Source organism: Xyrauchen texanus, chromosome 3 (genome assembly GCF_025860055.1).
Source record: "Xyrauchen texanus isolate HMW12.3.18 chromosome 3, RBS_HiC_50CHRs, whole genome shotgun sequence".
Classification (NCBI taxonomy): Eukaryota; Metazoa; Chordata; class Actinopteri; order Cypriniformes; family Catostomidae; genus Xyrauchen; species Xyrauchen texanus.
In genome coordinates, this window is record NC_068278.1 from 3,499,657 (window position 1) to 3,522,202 (window position 22,546).

General features: G+C 40.8%; 1 protein-coding gene across 1 annotated transcript in view; it reads left to right on the top strand.

Annotated features, from left to right (window-relative positions):
- The window catches only part of LOC127621372 (protein PRRC2B-like), a 40,079-nt gene that overhangs the window by 13,944 nt on the left and 3,589 nt on the right, over positions 1–22,546 (top strand). The window contains exons 12-29 of the mRNA XM_052094937.1: positions 1,304–1,628; positions 1,950–2,107; positions 3,327–3,528; positions 5,285–7,460; positions 7,576–7,763; positions 9,405–9,520; positions 9,683–9,821; positions 9,964–10,040; positions 10,574–10,855; positions 10,952–11,053; positions 11,552–11,744; positions 11,847–11,941; positions 12,721–12,845; positions 13,244–13,472; positions 14,261–14,428; positions 14,553–14,632; positions 22,321–22,408; positions 22,488–22,544. Of these exons, the coding sequence (XP_051950897.1) occupies positions 1,304–1,628; positions 1,950–2,107; positions 3,327–3,528; positions 5,285–7,460; positions 7,576–7,763; positions 9,405–9,520; positions 9,683–9,821; positions 9,964–10,040; positions 10,574–10,855; positions 10,952–11,053; positions 11,552–11,744; positions 11,847–11,941; positions 12,721–12,845; positions 13,244–13,472; positions 14,261–14,428; positions 14,553–14,632; positions 22,321–22,408; positions 22,488–22,544 (4,800 nt within the window). The remainder of the gene's footprint in view (positions 1–1,303; positions 1,629–1,949; positions 2,108–3,326; positions 3,529–5,284; positions 7,461–7,575; positions 7,764–9,404; positions 9,521–9,682; positions 9,822–9,963; positions 10,041–10,573; positions 10,856–10,951; positions 11,054–11,551; positions 11,745–11,846; positions 11,942–12,720; positions 12,846–13,243; positions 13,473–14,260; positions 14,429–14,552; positions 14,633–22,320; positions 22,409–22,487; positions 22,545–22,546) is intronic.

Consider the following 22,546-nt stretch of genomic DNA (forward strand, 5'->3'; position numbering starts at 1 on the left):
AGACATATAGTTTATTTTACATGTGCAGTGTGCTTTAAATATGAGCAGATCACTAGTGAATGTGTGGAGACAATATGTACCTTTTAACCTGTTGATACGCAACGCCCCCGCACGCGGTGCTGACATCACTCTGCTTGCATTTAATATGTAATTTACCGTCTATAAATGTAATGTTAACAAATGATACATCTTGTCAAAGGTCAAAGGGTTCAACATTGATATTCGATCTCGGTTTCACGATAGCAATCCTCCAGAAACAGCAATTGAGTTATTTGTGCAGGAGTACAAATGAAAACATGCAACATCAAAACGGGACTTCAAACCTTTATTATGAAAACACGATCGCCAGATGAATCCAGTTCAACACACTTTGGTCAATGGTCATGACAAGCGTTCAATGACAAACATCCAATAGCACTTTTTGTCAATAAAATGATAAACGTGAGAAATATTGTTTACACGAGATCTCGCCTTCATCATCGTTCTTCAACAAACTGCAATCTGAGCAGCATTCATGTTGTAAAACTGTATATGATCTGATATATTAGAGTCTCATAAACAAAACCAGCCCGTCTCCAAAGTCTTTAGTTTTATTCATAATAGTCGAGCAGTGCCGTCAGATTTTGTGCCGTCTTGAAAGGCGGAGACTTAATTTTACTCTGTACACCGCCAGTGATTTTACAGAGAAAAAAGCTGCAGGAACCTCATTTATTGAGATCATCTTCAAATTTGAAACATAACTTCTTTAGACTTGTGGATTTGAGAACATTGTTTTTCTGGGTTGTCTTTTAGATTATAAAAACATGTTCAGCACAAAATATTTCCATTACTATAAACTTCAGCTTCTCTAACTTAAAAAAAAATAACATTAATTCTGAAAAGAAAGCCCAAAGTGTCTTCTTTCAAAAGATACTACAACTGTGTCCATACTCCAAAGGGTCCCGTAAATACAACCATTTAAGTTCAGGGATGTCATTTTCATGCTTTGTGCTCAAAAAGGGGGCGTTCATCAACAGGTTAATGTAGAAAGACAGATACAATATTCATTTATTTAAACACTGTTTTGAGAATACAGTTGAAATCTGTTGATATGGTTTTCAGAAAATACAAACAAACTGTCCTACTTTTTTTTTTTTTTTATTTATTTTATTGTTGAATATTTTGTTTCACTTAGAAATTATTCACATTATGGAATTAAAAATGGGTTGCAAATGCTGTTTCATGTTGATTAAGTTTCTAGCATCGGTGCAGTCTGATTGTAGAGCGCTAGCGTGAACTGTTCCCGTGGGTTTGTGTTTCGCAGCACCAGCAGAAGAACTGTGTAAACAGTGAGTCCACGGAGGAGCAGGAAGAGCCGCACCGTCAGGCGCCACCTCGAGGGAAGTTTGTCTCGGCTGACACCTCTGAAGCCGTGGAGAGGGCGCGCAGACGACGCGAGGAGGAGGAGAGGAGAGCCCGTGAGGAGAGACTCGCTGCCTGTGCTGAGAAACTCAAAAAATTGGATGAGAAATTTGGCAAGACTGAGAAACCCACACGCTCTGGAGAAACAGAGAGCAAAGAGCTGATGCAGTCTCCAGGCAGGAAGTCCTCCAAGCAACTCCAGGACAGCTGGCAGTATGGCAATAAAGGTACAGCACAACATAGTGTAGACCAAATGCACATTTTTAGTGGCTATGCTTTTAAAGGTCTACACAGCACTCCCTCGTCATGCTAAAACCTTTACCAAGATGTTTTTATTAAAGCACCTCTGCTAAGAAATTTTAAAACAAACTCTGTATAAAAAAGCCAATCTCACTGATGGATCCAGATTGACTGATCACCGACTAGTCCATTAATTAGATAAAAATATCATGCTGATATCCTCAAAAATGGACAACAGCGTTGAATAACTTATTATCTGTGTGTTGCCTCTTTGTTGTTTTCTTAACACTTTGATTCATTTCATACAGAAGTGCCAGAGACACCTGCCGAGTCATCCGGTCAGGAGTATAAGGATGAAGGCTGTAACTACCACAATGAAGATGATGGTCCGGAGCCCACCTCTCCACTCTCTGACTATAGTCGGTATCAGAAGCCTGTACCGCCCCGATTCCAGAAACAGCAGCAGGTGAAGTTTACCTTCTAATCCTGTAATGCTCAGTCATTAGACTGACCTGCGCTTCAAAAGCACTTCAAAACTGCATATGTTGCACGTCATACTGTTGCCATTATGTTGCCAGAAATCATGTACAGTAGCAGACAAATATTATTATTAAAATGTTAAGCTACTTATCATATCATAGAACATTTCACAAAAAGAAGTTTCCAATGATAAATAGTCTTAACCCATTGTAGTGATGAAATTTTAGTGGATCTAAGTCAAACCGTAATAACATTTAATCACTTGCAGGATGTGAAGTTTATAAGTACAATTCTAATATTGTTAAAATACTAATTCAATTATATAATTATTACCAGTAAAAATGCTAAGAGTCAGGTGGAAAGAGTACTGAAAAATCATACTTGAGTAAAAGTACTGTTACTTGCCAAATTATTTTAGAGTGAGTTGAGTTAAAGTACCTGTCCTAAAACTGCTCCAATAAGAGTGGAAAAAGTTGCTCATTTAGAAGTAGTCATGACACTTACATGTCTGAAGCAGCTTACATCATTTATAGGTAATTGATGTCAGCGTCAAACAAACTGCATACTAAAACTTATGCTTACAAACATTTGAAAACATCAGTCAGAGACAGTAGAAGAGTTTTTATACAGCCAGTTTAATTATGCTGTTATCATAACTTCATTGTTCTAACAAACTCAAGATCGCTGTCAAACGCAACTCCCCACATGCCCACAAAATGACGTCTCATCCCACTTAAAGATGAAACATTCAGTCAGTGAACCGGATAATCAGTGCAGAGCAAAGAGGGTTGAAAATATCAGAAACTTCAATAGATGGACATTTGCTACCATTAATGAATGAGTAGAATACAACAGGCATATTGTTTTATTCACTGACTAAAAGCGGTTTATTTGTTTACAGGATAGTTGCAAGAAAAACTACTTCATTACAGTAAAGAGTATTTTAATTTGTTTCTTTACACACCTACTAATAGTTAATGTGTTGAACTACACCTGTTGTTACTCTGCTTGAGCACCTGTGCAGGTTGAGGGGAGGAAAAGTGTGAACTTTATGCATCCACGTCACAATGTTCATTGCAAAAATGGCTTGCAGTGTAGCTAGTTCTGATAAAAGATCAAGTGTGCTTTGTTTGCAGATGACACTAGTCTCATTATTTTTCAGTTTCATGTAATTTTAGTGGGTTTGTCTTCTGTTTGGTCTCTAGGAGCAGGTGTATAAGATGTCATCATGGCAGCAGTCAGGTCACCCCACCCAGTCCAGCTCTGCTCACCCACAGAGAAGCTTTTACCCTCCTCATGTGCTGGGCTTTGACCCGCGCTGGATGATGATGCCCCCCTACATGGACCCCCGCATGGTGCAAAGGTGTTCTCCTGTCGACTTCTACCCTACCGGGGTCCATTCATCTGGTAAATAACAAAGTGAAATAATGGGTGGTTTTCTTTCTGGTTAAGTGTGTTTGCTTATTCAAGCATCACTATTACTATTATTCATACTTTTGTTACTGATTTGATCAAGCCTCTAAATAGTAACCATTCAGTTTGAAAGTCTCAACTCAATTTTATTTATAAGCACTTTCAAAAACCACACTGGGTACCAAAGTGCTGTACATGGAGTAATAAAAAATAAATAAAATCACATTAACTCTTTCCCCGCCAAACACGGAATTTTCCGGGTTTTATGAAAAAACGCTTCCCCGCCAACCACGGAATTTTCCGGGTATCCGTGTTTTAGGTGGTATACGGTAAGGAAGACCCGCGCGCATGTTTTGAAAGAGTACGCAACTCTTTGATCAAAGAAACAGACTGCGATCGTCTCAAACGTGAAGTGGAACACCATACTAATACTAAAGCACTTGTTTGATAAAAATGCCTTTTTCTCAGCTTTTTGTCCGAAATGTTGTTTTTGACAAAACCTACCTCTGTTCAAGTGGCAATAAAAAAAGAACAAATGAAGATAAAATAAAATCATTTATTTTGCCTAAAAGCAGAGGCTCAGATCTTTATTTTGATATACAGCATCTTCATATATTCATGGAAGAAAATATTCTGCGGGCCATTAAAGTTTAGCGAAAATCGTCAAAAACCCTGGCGGTGGCTGGCAACTTTTTTTAAAAACGCTGGCGGGGAAAGAGTTAATACAGCTTAAGAATGCAAAAGTCATCCTGCAGCATTTGTGCTTCAGACATGAATTATACCTCAAATCTTGTGTTTTGTTGAGAAGAGATGTGCTGTTTTTTACGAAGATATCACACTTACCATTTTCACCTGAAAAAAAATCCCATAGATGTACATTGGAGGGACTCCAGCCATATCTAGAGACCAGAATATCATATGCCGATTATCTATCATTGGGCTGAATGGTTGTCTTTGCGAAACCATGCTAATCCTGGTCAGTTGACATGGTTAAGGTTTCTTTTTCAACTGTGGTGTTGTGATATCAGGATGAGAATGTACGTAAACAAATACATCAGTTGGCGACGGCATGAGAGTTCAACATTGGAGAGAGTTTGTTATGGAGGATGAGCACATTTCAGTTTCTAGGACCGCTTTTTCCCGTCTAAACTGTGCTCAAGTGGATATGCTATCAGAACCTTTCGTCCCAATGGTGGAAAAGAGCTTGTAGTGATTTGAGGGTGGACTCTTGACTGAAGCAACAACCCTGGAAACCCTAGCAAACAAAGCAATGCCCTAGCAACTACATAAACTGTAGCAGCTGCATTGGTATGCAATAATAATTCAGGACACCTTATTAATGGACAATAGTCAACCGCTCGCAAGTCGCAACACATAGAAGCATCCTAGTAACTGCATAATCATGTGCTGAAACCAATCTGAACATTTTAGCAAGCACATAAAACACTAGTAAATGCATATGCACTAACAATCACCCAGAACAATATAATAAATGCATTGGAATGCCCTAGCAACCACCCAGAACTATATAGAAATGTTCTGAAGATTTCAACTACTTAATGAGGATTTTGAGACATTACATCATCATTTTCTGTTACAGCATACTTTTCTGTGAAGCTGCTTTGAAATTGTATTTTGTGAAAATCACTAAAAATAAAAAAATTATTTGCATGGGCAAACACCAAAATAATCTACCTATTTATATAGTGTTGTGTATATAATATTTATGTAATATGTTTTTATTTTCAAGGACTGGTGAAACCTGCGATTCAGCAGGATCACATCAATAGCCCCAGCTCTGCTTCTGATGAAGGCTGCCATCCCAGCATGCATCAGCAGAGGAGAGCACCATCCACTGAGCCTTACCAAGTGTGGAACCAAGACAGCTACCCCTCTGCCCGCAGTTTCACCCCACCCTATCAGAGACAGCATGAGAACGGCGACAGGAATCAGGCAGATGACAGGAGCGACAGGTCGAGCTCCAGGCATGACTCTGAGGACAGAGGTCATGAACGCGTGGACAGTCCTGCAGAGGAAATTACCTATCAAAGGTTCCGTCAGAGCAAAGGCTCAGATGTGTCGCTTGGCACACAGCGAGAGGTTCACCATGAAGGGTCCTCAGCTTTGGGCAGGGCTCATCATGGAGACACTGACTTCTCTAAATCAGACCACAGGGACGTCTCCTCTAGTAGACATAAAGACACAGAGTCCCGTGATGAGGGCTTTGACAGCAAGGACAAGAGCTATGACTCTGACTTCTGGAGGAAAGACAGAAAGGAAGGCAGTGGTCTAACCCAGTGGTCTGATCAAGGGTCCAGCAGCAGTAGTGTTAGTCAGCCGTCAGAGTCCAGTAGCAGAACTTTCAGGAGGACCGGACCCATCAAGAAACCCGTGCTGAAACCCTTAAAGGTCGAAGACAAAGAGAACGAGAGACCCAAATCTGAACCAGAGGAAAAGCCTGTCCCTTATAGGCTAGAGAAGGAAGTGGTCACTAACGTCTATGACCTGAAGAAAGATGCTCCACTTCAGTCTAACAGACACTCCGCGCCACCGCCTGTCGCCTCTACTGCAGAGAAACAAGCAGAACCTCCAAAAGTCGAGAAAGCAACAACCCCACCTGAAGAGTTGCATAATGAGAACTGCTGGGATGGCCTCAAGTCTCAGTCTGTAGATGCCCCGGAGAGCAGAGAACCGTCAGCAGCACGCCGCAACAACTGGATATTCATAGATGAAGAACAGGCTTTCGCCGGGGCCAGAGGAGCAGGTCGAGGACGTGGGCGTGGCTTCAGAGAGTTCAACTCTCGTGGTGGAGCTCGTGGAGGACGCAATGACAACAACAGAGCAGCCTATAACAACACCAGCATGCAAAGACCCTCTCGAGGACGTGGTGACAGAGAATTTAGAAACGAGGACCTGCAGCGAGGCAAACCCCGCAGACGCAACGTCAGTGAGACACACAGCGAAGCCTCTGAATATGAGGAGCTGCCCAAACGACCGCGGCAGAAGACTGCTGAGAATGGAGAGGCTTCGTACCCCGTGTCTGTAGATGTCAAGAGGGCCGACCGAGAGTCTTGGAGATCAAACAAGGTCTATATGGATGATCAGAGCACCAGCAGTGATTCCAGGGACAAGATGAAATCAACAAGAGTGTTTGGAAGATCTTTACCCCCTCGCCTTAACGCTGGATACAACCGTGGATTTGGATCGAGGGACATTTCTACTTGGAGAGGCAGAGGAAGTCAGTTTGGAAGCAATGCCACACAAGAGAACGGATACAACTTCAGTTCAGAATCCTATTCCAAACGCTCATCGGAGCGTGAGCCCCTGAAATACCCCTCTAAATTTACTGGATCTTTTGTAGAGAATGGCGTTGAGGACAGAGAAGGAAGTTACTATGTAGAAAACGATAATCCCGACAGACCGCTGAGGCGGCGGCGTCCTCCGCGCCAAGATAAACCTCCACGCTTCAGACGTCTACAAGAACGTGAAGTAGGAGGTCAGTGGAATAGTGAGGATTATGTAAACGGAGACTTTACCAATCCATGGCCGGGTCGTTCTAAGGGTGGAGAGGAGCACTGGCCCAACCACTTCTCAGGTGGAAGGTCACAGGAGGTCACGGGTCAGGTTGAGGACTGGGAGACTGGGTCTGAGAACAGCGACTTCAGTGACTGGAGGGAGAAGCGAGGAGGAGGGCCGCATGGTGACGCGCTGACAGAGGCTGGTCATGGTGAAGCCGGTTCTGAGAAGAGAGAGCTCTCCAAACGGAGCTTCTCCAGCCAGCGGCCTGTTGTTGACAGGCAAAACCGCAAGACTGAAGTGTCTATGGAGAACAACAAGATGACCCGTTCGGCAGACGCCCCATCTAGTGCAGGTTCCTCCAGTAGAAATGAGAGCTGGCAGAACAGCATTGCTTCCAACAGCAAACGGTACATTCATCAACTTGATAAAATAAACCCCACACTCAAATTCTATATTCTAGGAAATGTGGTTTTTTTTTTGTATATGATTCACACTATGAAAATGTCTTTATTCACTCTACAGAGTTCCAGAAGAATCGGTCCAGGGTCTGAGCTCAACTTCTGTGTACAGTGTGGAGCATAACGATGACAGTATTTCTACCAGCATGTCTGAATCCACAGGAAAGATCATTGAGAAAGAACTGAAACCCAGAATTATGAAGGGGGACATGACAGAGTCTCTGTCCCAGTATGACCTCAACAGTTACCCAAGTAAGCCTGAAATATAGTGGCGTCCGATATAATCATCTGTTAAAGAAATAAACAACAGTTCATCGAAAAATAACATTGTAATGCACACCATGTAAACTTAAAAATAAGGCCACAATGCAGATTTTCAGTGTCTGTTATTCTCCTTGTATCACAGTTGGCATGAGTACATTAGCATTAATGAAATCAGGGGCATAAAGAATTAGTTCTACACCTAATAAATGGTTTACCCAAATATTGTAATTCTGTTATCTTTAACATCTCAACCTCGTACGATTTTATTGCTTCTGCTGTGCACAAATGTATTTTGACGGAGATATGATGTTTTTGTCAAGTCAATGGGGTATAAATATTTCATAAAAACAGCATAAAGGTTGTCCAAATGACTCGAGTGGTTTAATCCATGTCTTTGAAGTGTGTTCTGCATATGGGTCAAGCACAAGGAAGTGTTATCAAGCTTCAGATCATGATTTCATCATGGCGACTGCAGCTTTCAAGATTTATAGCGAAAAAGGAGTAACATTTTGGTCTGTTTCTCACCCAAAACCAATCGGATTGCTTCAGAAACCTTTACCTTTATGATGCCTTTATGTCCTTTTTGGAGATTGGATATGTTGTTCCCCATTGACTTCCGCATTGTATGGATTTAAATGCTTCGTATCTTCATCAAAATATCATCGTTTGTGTTGTGCTTGTTTTTTGAGATCATTTTTGGTTGAACTGTTCTTTAAGAGCGTTTTATGAACCTTGTTTAGAAACCGTTCAAGTCAACATTGCTACTTTGAAAGTGCCTGAAGTAGGGGTGTAACAGTATGACATTTTCATGGTATGATAAGTCACAAAGAATACTATGGTATCACTGTATTGAGGTGCATTGTTAATGTTTGAAACACATATTTCGGTTATAACCACTTTATTTTGGATGTCTTCAAATTTACTCCTTTATCTTTTGATGTTAAACAACTCTTAATCAGACATGATAAAACAGATCAAAGAAAAAAAATCACATGTAAAACATTAACAAAAAACAAAAATTTTCAACACGGTCAGTAGTCAGATGAATATAACAAAATGGCTAAATCCAATCCAATTTAAGCAATGTTTTCTGTCCTCCATTTTCATAGTGAGTGTTGTAGAGACATTATGTGCACTTCTGTTCACTAACACTAATGTTATCAGGTGTGCAATCACAATCAAATGAAGCTCTTCTCTTTTCAAGTGACTTATCAAATTGACGCTTTTACAAAAAGCATCAGATAAATGTGTTTTGCAATGCACACTCCATTCCAGCCCACGTAAGAGTATACATTCAGAGCATATGTTGCCAAAAAAACATGCTGTTCACATCAATCTCCCATTCATTTCTATGGGCAGTTCTGCAATGCTTGTCTGAGTGGGACACGGTAACCAAGGGGGGAAGAGATTAGCGTAGGGTCAATTAAAATAAATTAATCTGTAACTTTGGAACATGCCAGCCAATCAGAAACAAGAATTGAGCTATGATGAGGTATAAAAAGTGAAACATAGCAGTGCATTGCCAGTTTATTTCTCAGAAGCAAGTGTTCAAGTGTGACTCACTGACAAGTTTGTGTTTTGTTCTTGAGTATTAGAGCTGTTTGTGTAATGTCTGTTTTGTCTTTTCAGTTGAGAGTGACTCTGGAGCTTCTTTACCATGTCCGGAGGTGTTTCAGGACGTTCTGTCCAAAAAACAACGGCGCCCTCAGGAAGATGAGCGCAGGAGGAAAGATCAGGGTGCTGCAGTAAGTAACCACTTGGTCTGTCTGACAGCCTTGACTTATAAATCTCTGATGATTTTACACATCACTCCCCCAGTTCTTCAGTTCAAACTGCAGAGGTTATCACGACAAGTTCTTGCTTTGTCTGTCTACTTGATATTAAAGTTCTGTGATATGTGCCCATAGGTTTCGGTAAAGAACAGAACGATCACTTCAAAAATGCCACCTCGTTTTGCAAAGAAGCAGGGCAGCATGTCCATCGAGCAGCCTGAAGAGACACTCTCCAGCAACTTGGGCACAGAAATCTGGGAGACCAACAGCTCAGGTAAGACTCATGAAATAAAGAGGGTTATAACCACAAAGTTAAATAAGTCTGTTAGAAATTTGATAAGTTACTTATATAAAGTTATTCACAATCTATTCTTATTTGAGGCTGTTAATCACCTGTTTTTGTTTTTCCCCTAAAGCTCTGACTGTCCAGTCATCAGGTGGCGATTCATGGACTAAACAGGTGTCCTACACGGGGAGTGAGCCCAATTCAGAGGTACTGATCATTTAACTCCACTCTTTTTGACTATAATTTCCCCAATTAGACGACCAACTAGCAGGGTTCCCGCGGGTTGTTAGCCCTGCTATTTTGAGATAGGTTGGCCGCTTTATTGTTTGGGGTTATTTTTGGTGTAATAATATTTCTACTTCACTGAAGTAATAACGTTAAATTGATGTACTCCTTTCATTTGCAAATGCACATAAGCAAATTTATGTAATTTCTCCACAGTAAGAACCTTCTCTTCTGTTAGTTAAAATATGAAGAAAATTTATTCAGGGCAGTTTGCTGCCATCTGTTGAAAAAAAAATAAAACTCATATGACAATAATAGCCAGTAAATGGCTGCCGTGTTCTATGCAGCCACCTACTGTGTAATAATTCTAATCTTTATCAAGTTATGCATTTGGTAATGCGTTTAGATGTATTTAGACTTTAAATTAGTTTTTTAAGTGTCATCCAAGTAGATTGGAGCTTGTGGTTATGGAAAAGCTGATGTACATGAACATGTTTTGCTCTTCTGTGCTTCAGGATTCAGACGCTGGACCTGAGCAGAGTAAAGAACACAAACCTGGCCCCATCGGTAACGAGCGCTCGCTGAAGAACCGTAAGGGCTCTGAGGCAATGGAGCGTCTTGAGGGACCCATCACCCCCGTAAATGGAGTGGACCTTCATGTGGACAATGTCATTCCTGTGCCACCCATTGAGTTTGGCGTCAGTGCAAAAGATTCAGACTTCAGCCTTCCTCCGGGGTCCACGCCAGTTCCAGTGTCCAACCCTGTTACCAAGCTGCAGGATGCACTTGCTGGGAATGTGCGTACATGTGCTACAATTGCGATTTATTTAGTACATTATTCATGTTTGAAGAATCTTGACCCATTTATAATTGTTGTTAATATTTGTGCACAGGCGGGTCTGACTCAAGCCATCCCGATGCTGCGTAGAGACCATCTGCAGCCTGGAATAAACCTCAACCCCATCAGCTTCCCATCCGCTGACCTCACACTCAAGGTAACATATCACTTCTTCTGTCATTAGGGATTTCATACTATCAACTGTCAAGTACAACACAAATTATGCTGATCTGATACCACTCTGAAACTGACCTTTTAAAATGGATCCAAAAGCAATAATTTATTAGTCGTGGTCAATGCTGTCAAACTCCATATGTAGATGTATGATTTATATTTATTTTTGTAACTGTTTTGCCGGAAACGTTACTGGATTGTTTTTAACTCCTTGTAACTGATGCTTCAAAGAACATCATGAGTCATCCTTACAATTTTTACAAAAACCCATAGCTGCATCATCAGAATTTGCATCACTGATAAACAGCTGACAAGCATTAGCACTGTCAGCTGGCCCAAATCTGTAACACCATTGGGATTTGTGCCAGCCAATTACAATCCAGTATGAGGATGTTCGCTGTGATGATACCACTCATTTTTATTGATGTAAAAAAGCTGATGAATAATGATAATGAAGCATTGTTGTGTTTTTTGGTGTCAGATGGAGTCTGCTCGTAAGGCGTGGGAGAACTCTCAGTCTCTCCCAGAGCAGGGCTCTCCCGGTGGCGTGGGGTCTGGAACTCAGCCGGCCTGCACCGTGGGCTCCTCCAGCGGCGTCAGCTACAGCTCGTTCGGTGGCGTCTCCATGCCACCCATGCCTGTGGCATCTGTTGCTCCCTCCGTCTCCATGCAAGGTCTCACATTCTGTCTGAGTGACGCTTATCACACTCATTAATAACATGTGCAGTGATTGTGTATGGCTCTAAACGTGGTACTGTTGTGATGCGTGTCTGTAGGCAGTCACATTCCCCCACTGTATCTGGATGGTCATGTGTTTCCCAGTCAGCCACGGCTCGTGCCTCCATTGACGCAGCAGCCCAGTTACCAACAGGTACACGTCCACACACACATTGAGTGATGCAGTCTTAACCTTACCTTATAAATGTAGATTTGTCTTTCAGTATTTTGATATTGTGAAAACTGTTTAAAGATATTCTGCATGCAGGCTTCCCACAATCATTAGGGAATTTAAAATTCATGAAGTCATGGAAATGTGTTTTAGTGAATATTTACTTTTAAAGGTGTATTCTGCAATGAAATATATTCATTATCCTAGAAATGTTGAAATGTGTGAATTCTTTTAAATTCTTTGAGTGCTTGTTTTTGTAGACATTTGTACATTTAATGAGATTTGTTTATAGGTGAAGTGTGTGAATTGTTTTATGTTCAAAGTACTTCTTCATTTCCCAGATTAATATGCAGATTCAACATGTTGATTGATTCCAGAAAAGTGAACAAACATACTTGATGCAAATGCAAACGCACATCACATGCGTACTTGCATTTTTGTGGCAGGAACAAACCTCAGTACTCAAGGGGGCAATAGTTACCTTCAAACATCTGTGCCATGAAACTGGATAATTTATTATTCTGTTAAATTGCTATAAATATATTGACTTACACAGCAACATTGACTCAACCAATGGTGTAAGATTGGTGCAGGACTGTGTGATTGACCTGACCATTTGCAGATGTGGAGTGTTTTAAAAGTCATTATATTTACAGAAATTACAGACTTCGGTTTGAAATCTGTTAATTCTAAGAATGGCTTGGATAAATGTAGGGACAATGTGCATGTGAATAACCCATGTTTCCTGTGATTGTGTGCAGGGGACCCCTCAGCAGATTCCCATCTCTCTGCACACGTCTCTTCAGGCTCAAGCCCAGCTGGGTTTACGTGGAGCTCTTCCTGTATCTCAGTCTCAAGAGATGTTCAGCTCCATCCCTCCATTCAGGTAACTCGCACCTGCTCCACAGCCTTTTTTACACATTGTATAGTTTGGTACATTTGTGTCAGATGATGATGCTGAATTTCACTCTGTCCCTTTGGTTTTACTGCCATAACTTTCCATCCACAGAACAGATTATCAGTAGTGCTTCACTTGCATAAATTGGTACAAATTGCTTCCATACCAACTGGAAACAGTACTGGAAACCACATGAACCTAAAGACTCTGTTTTCAAGTGGGTTCTGTTCACTGATGCGCTACTGATTAAAGAAACTGAACTCGGATGTGAAACGGAACCTGTGATAATTGTCTGCATTGAGGCGAACTCAATCACAGTTGTTTAGGTGTTTCCTTTCATCTGGTCAAGTGAATATTCTGACTGTTATTTTCTTGTTGTCTTTTAGGTCTCAGGTGTACATGCATCCAAACCTGTCTCAGCCCAGTGCCATGTTGCTGTCTGGAGGAGCTCCTCTCAAAGGGCCGTACTCTGCGTTCCCCGGCATGCAGCCATCAGAGCTGGTGAAATCACAGTCTGGATCTCACTATCAGCCTATTAACGGCAGTCAGCCGCTGGTGTATGATGGAGCCGCTGGAATGAGCACATCACAACTCATGGACTCACAGCTCATACAGGCAAGACCACGAGAACACTGTCAGACTTTATAATGATTTTACCATGGTTCAATTATTGTAACACAACCCCAACTGTCTTATTGCTTTTATAAAACTACAGCTATATTGTGGTGTTCAATACATTTTAATAATTTATTTATTAACCTCTTCAGCTCTGCAGAATCTTTTGGTTGCCACCTGCATTTTTCACACTCAAATTTAAAAGCTCACCAAACACAATTTTACAGACCCCTCCCCTGCTGTAAAATGAGACAAATGGAGGGTTATAGAGGAAAATGTCTTAAAGTTTTTAAATGCAGGTTGTGCTCTAATACAGTTGACTGTCCATTGACATGCAGTCAATTTTGTGATCCCAGGCACCTTTCTCACTGTTGTCAAATCTCAGCATCTGAGTGGACTAGAAGCTTAATCTAGTGTCAGAAAACTGAGATTCTCATTTATAATTATTCATCTTTGATGGTCAAGAATAAATTTTGCCAATGATTTATCATAAACTTTTTGATAGACTGCATATAAAAGAGTTTACTGCTCGTAAGTAGTATAGGGCATTAGCATTAGATTTGTAGATGTATAGACCTTTATTAATATGGAATTCAATGTGTGGTCACGTGTGTGTATATTTTAGTGATTGTATATTTTACAATGGCTTCGAATGTAGCTTCTCCAATCAGATTTTGGGATCTGTTATTTAATCTTTATTTTTCATTCTACAGAGTTCAGTTTTTTTAACGGTTTAGGACCATAATTTGGCAGCATTGGTGTTAAACGTGCGTGTTGTTTGTGTTCAGGTGACGATGCCCATGCCTGGCTCTCAGCTCCGGTATGGTTCCGCTCAACAGCATCTCATTCTGCCTCAGTCCATCCAGCTGCAACAGAACCAGAACCTGTCTGTTGGAGCTCCACGCCGCATGATGCCTCCTGGATCACAACCACCCATCATGAGTGCCAGCAGAGAGGTGAGAGCCAGCAATCAATCTCAACAACAATCTCACACACAGGAGCAGGTTACTGTGTCCAGTCCTCTTCCTGTGTGTATCAATCATGACATTTCTCTGGTAAATCAAGTATTTTGTTCTGCAGCCCTCTCAAATGGATATGAAAGGATTCCAGTTCTCTGATAAACACAACCACTCACCTGGAATACCCAGCGGCTCTTACAGGTGAGCAAATATAATAACTCAATATTGAGCCTTTACATATCACACACACAACAGAATGCCGTTTCTGATGGCATTAAATATAACTGTCAAATTAAAGTTCCCCTCAGTATTTATTTCCTCATTACAGTTGTACTCCTAAAGAAATTAATGGTCATTTTACAAAAATGATGTCTATGTTATGACTTTGAATAGTGAATTTCTACTATTCTGCAATGAGCAAAAGCTTCCAGCTCATTGACATACATTGGTTTCTGTGCTGCCACTGCTTCCTTGTAATCCCAACAAAGATTTGCAATGGGTTTTTAATGATGGACTGAAAGAATCCATGGTGTCAGTCACATAGTCAGGATAGCCGTTTCCTACAACTGCAAAACACCCCCATCACAGGACTGACCCACATCCACGCTTGACTGTGGGGATGGTTTCGTTCTTGTCATCGCCTTGTCGTCTTACTCCAGACGTACTGCTGACCCATGGGTCTAAAGCTCATTTTCAGTTTAGTGTCATACGTCTATAAAACCTTCCAGGACTCCACAGGTCTTTCCTAATTACTTCTTGAATATTGAGTCAACATTTCCCTTGACGTTTTGCTTTCTTCCACACCCCAAGAAGGTTGCTGATGTACCATATTTAAAAAAAAAAAAAAATGTATGAATAGTGCTGCCAACTTTGTCTATTGGAAATTGAAGTGCCTTGGAAAGGTACTTTTTTAGCCATGAGCTTTCTTGTGTAATGAAATAATCTCCTCTATTAGCTTTTGAGACAGATTATTTTTAATTGCACTTTTTGCATAGAAATACATTTTTGCTTACAACGCTAAACTTAAATTTTAAAACTTAAATAAGTGCCATTGCAGATTGATGACTTAATGTTTTAAAACAATTTCTTGTGTAGCCTTACATATTTAAGAAACGGCTACATGCAATAGGGGATGAATAATTATGACATTGCTGTATTCTATATTCAGAAAAGCTTACCTTTTGTAAATCCTTACTGTGTTGGGGGGGTTGAATAATTTGAACTGCATGTGTGTGTTTATATGTATATTAGGGCTGTCAAACAATTAAAATATTTAATCGCATAATTTCGTGTAATTGCAATATCTTTATAAAGATGAGTGGACAAAATACGTTTCATCCGGATGTATTTTTCAGGCATCCACACAAAACCTAACCCCCAACAGAAAATAAACTGCACAACTCGATTCAAATTATGATTGGGTGTTTTACAGAGAATCTTTCCAGGAGCACAGTGGAATTAAATGGCTCTGGTCATGTGACTATTTGCACCACTCATGCAAAAAAGTCTGCACTGTAATTTACAATTGACAACTCTGTGCAAAATACATCAAAAACTCCTTTTAGACACGGGTCACAATTGTAACCAGTGGAACTAAATGTGACCGTGTAGATTGCGCGTGCACATGGGGACAAAGATATTTCTTCTTGGGGAGATGTCCTCTGGTCTGATGAAACAAAACTGTTTGGCCATAATGACCATCGTTATGTTTGGAGGAAAAAGGTTTAGGGTTGCAAGCTGAAGAACACCATCCCAACCGTGAAGCATTGGGGTGGCAGCATCGTGTCAATTCAAGTGGTTTTTATTGTCGTTCAACCATATACAGTTATTACAGTACACAGTGAAACGAGACAACCTTCCTCCAGGACCATGGTTTTACATAAAAACAACATAGGACAAACACAGAACCACATGGGACTACACAGACTAAACATTTCTATATAAAGTGCACGTGCAAACTTGTGCAAAAATTACGAGACAGTACAATAAATTACTAAAAATGAACAGGACAATAGACACAGTGAGAGACAGTGCAGCGCCGACCAGTATGCAGTAGTGCAAAAAGATGACAGTTTCTAAAAATGCCAAATGTAAACACAACATACTATGAGATAGTGTTCTGTGCACATATCAGTTATTGAGGTAGCAGCCAGGTATAAAGTGACAGTAATTAAAGTGCAACTCAGGACACGTGTGTGTGTGTGTGTATGTGTCAGTCCAGTCTCTGAGTATTGAGGAGTCTGATGGCTTGGGGGAAGAAGCTGTTACACAGTCTGGCCTTGAGGGCCCGAATGCTTCGGTACCTCTTGCCAGACGGCAGGAGGGTGAAGAGTTTGTGAGAGGGGTGTGTGGGGTCATCCACAATGCTGGTTGCTTTGCGGATACAGTGTTTTGTGTATATGTCTTTGATGGAGGGAAGAGAGACCTCGATGATCTTCTCAGCTTTTCTCACTATCCTCTACAGGGCTTTACGTTCTGAAATGGTGCAGTAAACTCAGGATGCTCTCAATAGTCCCTCTATAGAATGTAGTGAGGTTGGGGGGGTGGGAGATGTGCTTTCCTCAGCCTTCGAAGAAAGTAGAGACGCTGCTGGACTTTCTTGGTAATAGAGCTGGTGTTGAGGGACCAGGTGAGGTTCTCCGCCAGGTGAACACCAAGGAATTTGGTGCTTTTGACGATCTCCACAGAGGAGCCGTCGATGTTCAGCGGAGAGTGGTCACTCTGTGCTCTCCTAAAGTCAACAACCATCTCTTTTGTTTTGTCCACATTCAGAGACAGGTTGTTGGCTCTACACCAGTCCGTTAGCCGCTGCACCTCCTCTCTGTATGCTGACTCGTCTTTCTTGCTGAGCTGAAGTCTATGAACAGCATTTGAACGTATGAGTCCTTTATCTAGGTGGGTGAGGGCCAGATGGAGGGTGGTGGCGATGGTGTCGTCTGTTAAACGGATGGATGATACGTGAAGTCTATGAACAGCATTTGAACGTATGAGTCCTTTATCTAGGTGGGTGAGGGCCAGATGGAGGGTGGTGGCGATGGTGTCGTCTGTTAAACGGATGGATGATACGCAAACTGCAGTGGGTCTAGTGAGGGTGGCAGCTGGGTCTTAATGTGCCTCACGACGAGCCTCTCGAAGCACTTCATAATGATTGGTGTGAGTGCGACAGGACGGTAGTCCTTGAGACAGGACACAGAAGGGTATTCTTTGGCATGGGGACGATGGTGGTGGCCTTGAAGCACATTGGAACGATGGCGCTTCTCTGGGAGATGTTGAAGATGTTGGTAAGAACATCTGCCAGCTGGTCTGCACATCCTCTGAGCACTCTGCCAGGAATGTTGACTGGTCCAGCAGCCAACTGGTCCAGCTGGTGTCATGTTGTTGTAGTGCATTGCTGCAGGTGTGACTGGTGCAATTCACAAACTAGATGGCATCATGAAGGAAAATTATGTTGATATATTGAAGCAACATCTCAAGACATCAGCCAGGAAGTTAATTTGTCCATTTGGTCTTCCAAATCAATCCGATAGAAAAGTTGTGGGCAGAACTGAAAGAGTGTGTGAGCAAAGAGGTCTACAAACCTGACTCAGTTACACCAGTTCTGTCTGGAGGAATGAGACACAAATACAGCAACTTATTGTGAGAAGCTTGTGGAAGGATCCCCAAAAACTTTGACCCAAGTTAAACAATTAAAAAGCAATGCTACCAAATACTAACAAAGTGTATGTAAACTTCTGACCCACTGGGAATGTGATGAAAGAAATAAAAGCTGCAATAAATCATTCTCTCTACTATTATTCTGATATTTCACATTCTTAAAATAAAGTAGTGATCCTAACTGACCAAAGACAGGTAATGTTTTCTACGATTAAATGTCAGGAATTGTTAATCAGTGATTTTTGCTACAGTGTAAGTAAACTTCTGGCTTAAACTGTATATACACTGGTGGCCAAAAGTTTGGAATAATGTACAGATTTTGCTGTTTCGGAAGGAAATTGGTACTTTAATTCACCAAAGTGGCATTCGACTGATCGCAAAGTATAGTCAGAACATTACTGATGTAAAAAACATCATCACTATTTGAAAAAAAGTCATTTTTGATCAGATTTAGACAGCAGCATCACTCCAACACCTTATCCTTGAATAATCATGCTAAATTGATCATTTGATACTAGAAAATCACTTTCCATTATATCAAACACAGCTGAAAGATATTTGATTCATTAAATGAAGCTGAACGTTATCTTTGTGTTTGTTTTTGAGTTGCCACAGTATGCAATAGACTGGCATGTGTTAAGGTCAATATTAGGTCAAAAAGAAACGTCTTTCTCTAGAAACTCATCAGTCAGTCATTGTTTTGAGGAATGAAGGCTATACAATGCTTGAAATTGCCAAAAAACTGCAGATTTCATACAAAGGTGTAACTACAGTCTTCAAAGACAAAGAACAACTGACTCTTATCGTGCGCTATTATCGTATTATCGTGTTCTGTCTTATCGTAAGTTATTTCATTCCAATTAAATCACTATATTCACTTCAAGATCCTCGTTTATTTTATCTGACACCAATTATAAAAGTTTCTAAGGATATATTAATGTTCTAATCTTAGTTATTATTATTAAATTTGATTTAACGTTGAATCATCATCATTCAACTATTTTATATTGTGCTTATTCATTCGGATTCCTGACGCTTAGAGAGTCTCGTGCCGGCAGTGAACATGCCAGTTTTGGTCATTAAAACAGTAATTGACTAAATACTAATTATATGGCTGCTCCTGCTTGCCCTTTTATCTACAAGTACTTTTGTTTAGTCCCCTTAGATAGTAAACGCTTCATTAGAGTAACATTTCTACCCAGAGGTCATGACCACTACATTTACAAAGATAGACCAACATACCCAAGTTAAAGTAGTTTTATATGATCATGCCATAGTTTCCTATGTACACTTGGCTAGAAAATATTACAATAACCAGAGGTTTAGACTTCACCCTATTTAGGCTTGGTCGACACTAAACGGAAATTCCCTATCGGGCCTGTACACACCAAGTACATTAGAAATAATGCCTATTAGTTAGTGGGAGCTCTAAAGTCTCAGTCGTTGTCCCACATGCTCCACTCAAAACCGGCTTTAGTCCGCTGCAAAGGACTTAACGTAATCTACTAAAGACAATAGTTTCAGAGTAAATCAGATTAAACGCAAATGTAACAATTTATTGAACATGTAACATAATAAATTAATCAATTCCAATTAGACAGTGATAAGTCAAATTTAGACATTTTATCAAAACCTAAGAAATTCAGACTGCCATTACCTGATTAAAAACTACACACAGTAAACTGTCTGGGATCGTCTGACTAAAGAGAACCATGAACAATGTGTCACATCTCCTTAAATACCCAAACCATGATCAAAGGCAATTTTGGGAGTGGTTAGGTTTGGAAGTCCTGGGGACATACCTCTCATTAACATACAGAATGGGGACAGACCTCCAGAATTATACAGCATTTGGCAAAGACCTTATAACTTTGTTACCAATAGAAAGATACATATACCGGTCACACTGAGACATTTTAAATGATGCCTAGTCACATTATTTGTATACATCAGTCATCATATTTTGATGCATGTGGATCTTAGGTGAGTTTGAAGTGATTCTGCGCTGAAGGGGAAGGAGTAGAGGGGGGCAGATGTTTGTGAGTTTTAGGAGAATAGGCCTGAGGTGAGATAGAGGTCAGATGTGAGATTTGTGTTTTATTGTCCTTGCTCAGTAGGATGTGTTGACTCAGGTGAAAAGGTTCTTCTGTGTGAGTTTTTATGACTTGGTTCTCGCAGAGTTCTTTGACTTTTATGACATCTTGATGCCGGCCTTACAAAGTTAAAGATGACACATTTCTTTAATATTGTAAGCAATTTTGCTTTTTTTATATCCATCTTTTACAGTTTCAAAATAACAACAAATTAAAAGGGCCTGAAGCAAAAGTTTGGGCACCCTGCATGGTCAGTACTTAGTAACACCCTCTTTGGCAACTATCACGGCTTGTAAACCCTTTTTTTTAGCCAGGTGAGTCTTTCATTGTATGGGGATTTTTGCCCATTCTTCCTTACAAAAAGCTTCTAGGTCTGTGAGATTCTTGGGCCATCTTGCATACAGAGTGCAACACCATCTCTAGTTTTTAAACTCCTGAAAGTGCACAATCACTGGTCTGGGTTGTGCCTCGTTAGGTGGTTTGGGGCCGAGCGCTATGTGACACCGCTGTATTCCAAGTTTCACTTTAGCGATAGGTTCCAACTCTTGTAATAAAATTGTCAATAAATTGGTTATTGCTGATTCCCTCAGTTGCCTCTGGGTGCCATAAATGTGAACAATGTTATGCCTTGAGCGTGATTCCAGGTTCGTTAAACTTCATCTGTGGGCTTGTAGTGACTGACTCGGCACCTCTCTGAAGTCCACGGTCCACTCTTCAATGGCTATCCAGACCTCGGCCTGACTCACACTATCAGTTTTCACTCGCTCTTTGTCCCCATAGTTGCTATTTTATCGCTCTAATTTCCAGGACTACTTTCCCTTGCCCTTCCTATATTTTTCCCCTTCCATCATGAATTAGGGAAAAATTGAAAGGTTACTTATATTTAAATTGGGGAATGAACTCTGACTGAATGGGAGTGATCGTTTATGCGGCCATGTGCCCCTGGAAGTCCTCCGTGCCTTTCTTGCATCCACTGCTCTTTTTAGATTTGGCCACAGATTTTCGATGATGTGTATAGGTCAGGGGACTGTGAGGGCCATGGCAAAACCTTCAGCTCGCACCTCTTGAAGTAGGTTGTGGATTTTGATGTGTGTTTAGGATCATTCTGTTGTAGAATACATCTTTGTGATGTTTGCTTCCACAATTTGCCAGTATATAATTGAATCAATTCTTCCCTCTACCAGTGAGATGTTCCTCGTGCCACTGGCTGTAACACAAGCCCAAAGCATGATCGATCCACCTGCGTGCTTTACAGTTGGAGAGGTGTTCTTTTCATGAAATTCTGCATCCTTTTTTCTCCAAACACCTTTGCTCATTGTGGCCAAAAAGTTCTATTTTAAATTCATCAGTCCACAGGACTTGTTTCCAGAACGCATCAGTCTTGTTTAGATGTTCATTTGCAAACTTCTGACGCTGAATTTTACGGTGAGGATGCAGGTGTCGCTGCACAGTAGAACAGTGCACCACTACTGCAGAGTCAGCTAAATCTTCCTGAAGGTCTTTTGTAACAGTTCCTGTTAACTGCCATTTCGAACTGAAGGAACGGCTACCTGAAAATGCTTTGCTATCTTATAACCTTCTCCTGACTTGTGGAATTTGACACTTGCATCACCTGCCCTTTCCAAACGATGATTGTGAACAAGCCATAGCCCTAACAAGCTAATTGATCTTAGAGCTCAAATCTTTTGGGGTGCCCAAACTTTTGCATGGTGATCCTTTCCTTTTTTCACTATAAAATTGTACAAAACAAAAACAATACACTAATATTGCTTAATGTTGAAAAGAATGTTTCATCTTTATGCCTTTTGGAGATCAGTTCATCTTCTTGCTTAACTACACAATGTTTTAGGCACTTAACTACAGGCCGCCACATAGCGCCATTTTTCAGTAGATGTGATTTTTGTATATATATATATATATATATATATATAAAAAGCAGAAAAGTACAAAACGTGTGTAGAACATATTATTTGTCAATCTCTAGTTGAGAGCTTTGCAGACATTTTGCTCTGCCATGTTTTCAAACCACTAGTTGTAGCAGCTTACTATATTTTTGCGGCCTTTGCTGGAAAATATCTATAATGTGCGGCAGTGGCGTGAATGTGTTTCATTAGATCTTTTTCTTTGTCTCTGTCCACTCAGACCCGGTTCTGCCAGCCCCAGTGGGAAGTCCTCTGGACCCGGAGCCCCTCCAGCCGTTGCTTCCCTTCCAGGTCATTACACACAGCAGGTATCACTAACTTCTGTATGTGAATGAAGTGATGTGCATGTAATCATTTGAGCCAGCTCTGATGTTGTGTTGTATGCAGGTTTCTGGCCCTCAGGGCAGTATGGTCATGCACATGAGACACCCCACCAGCGGCCCCTT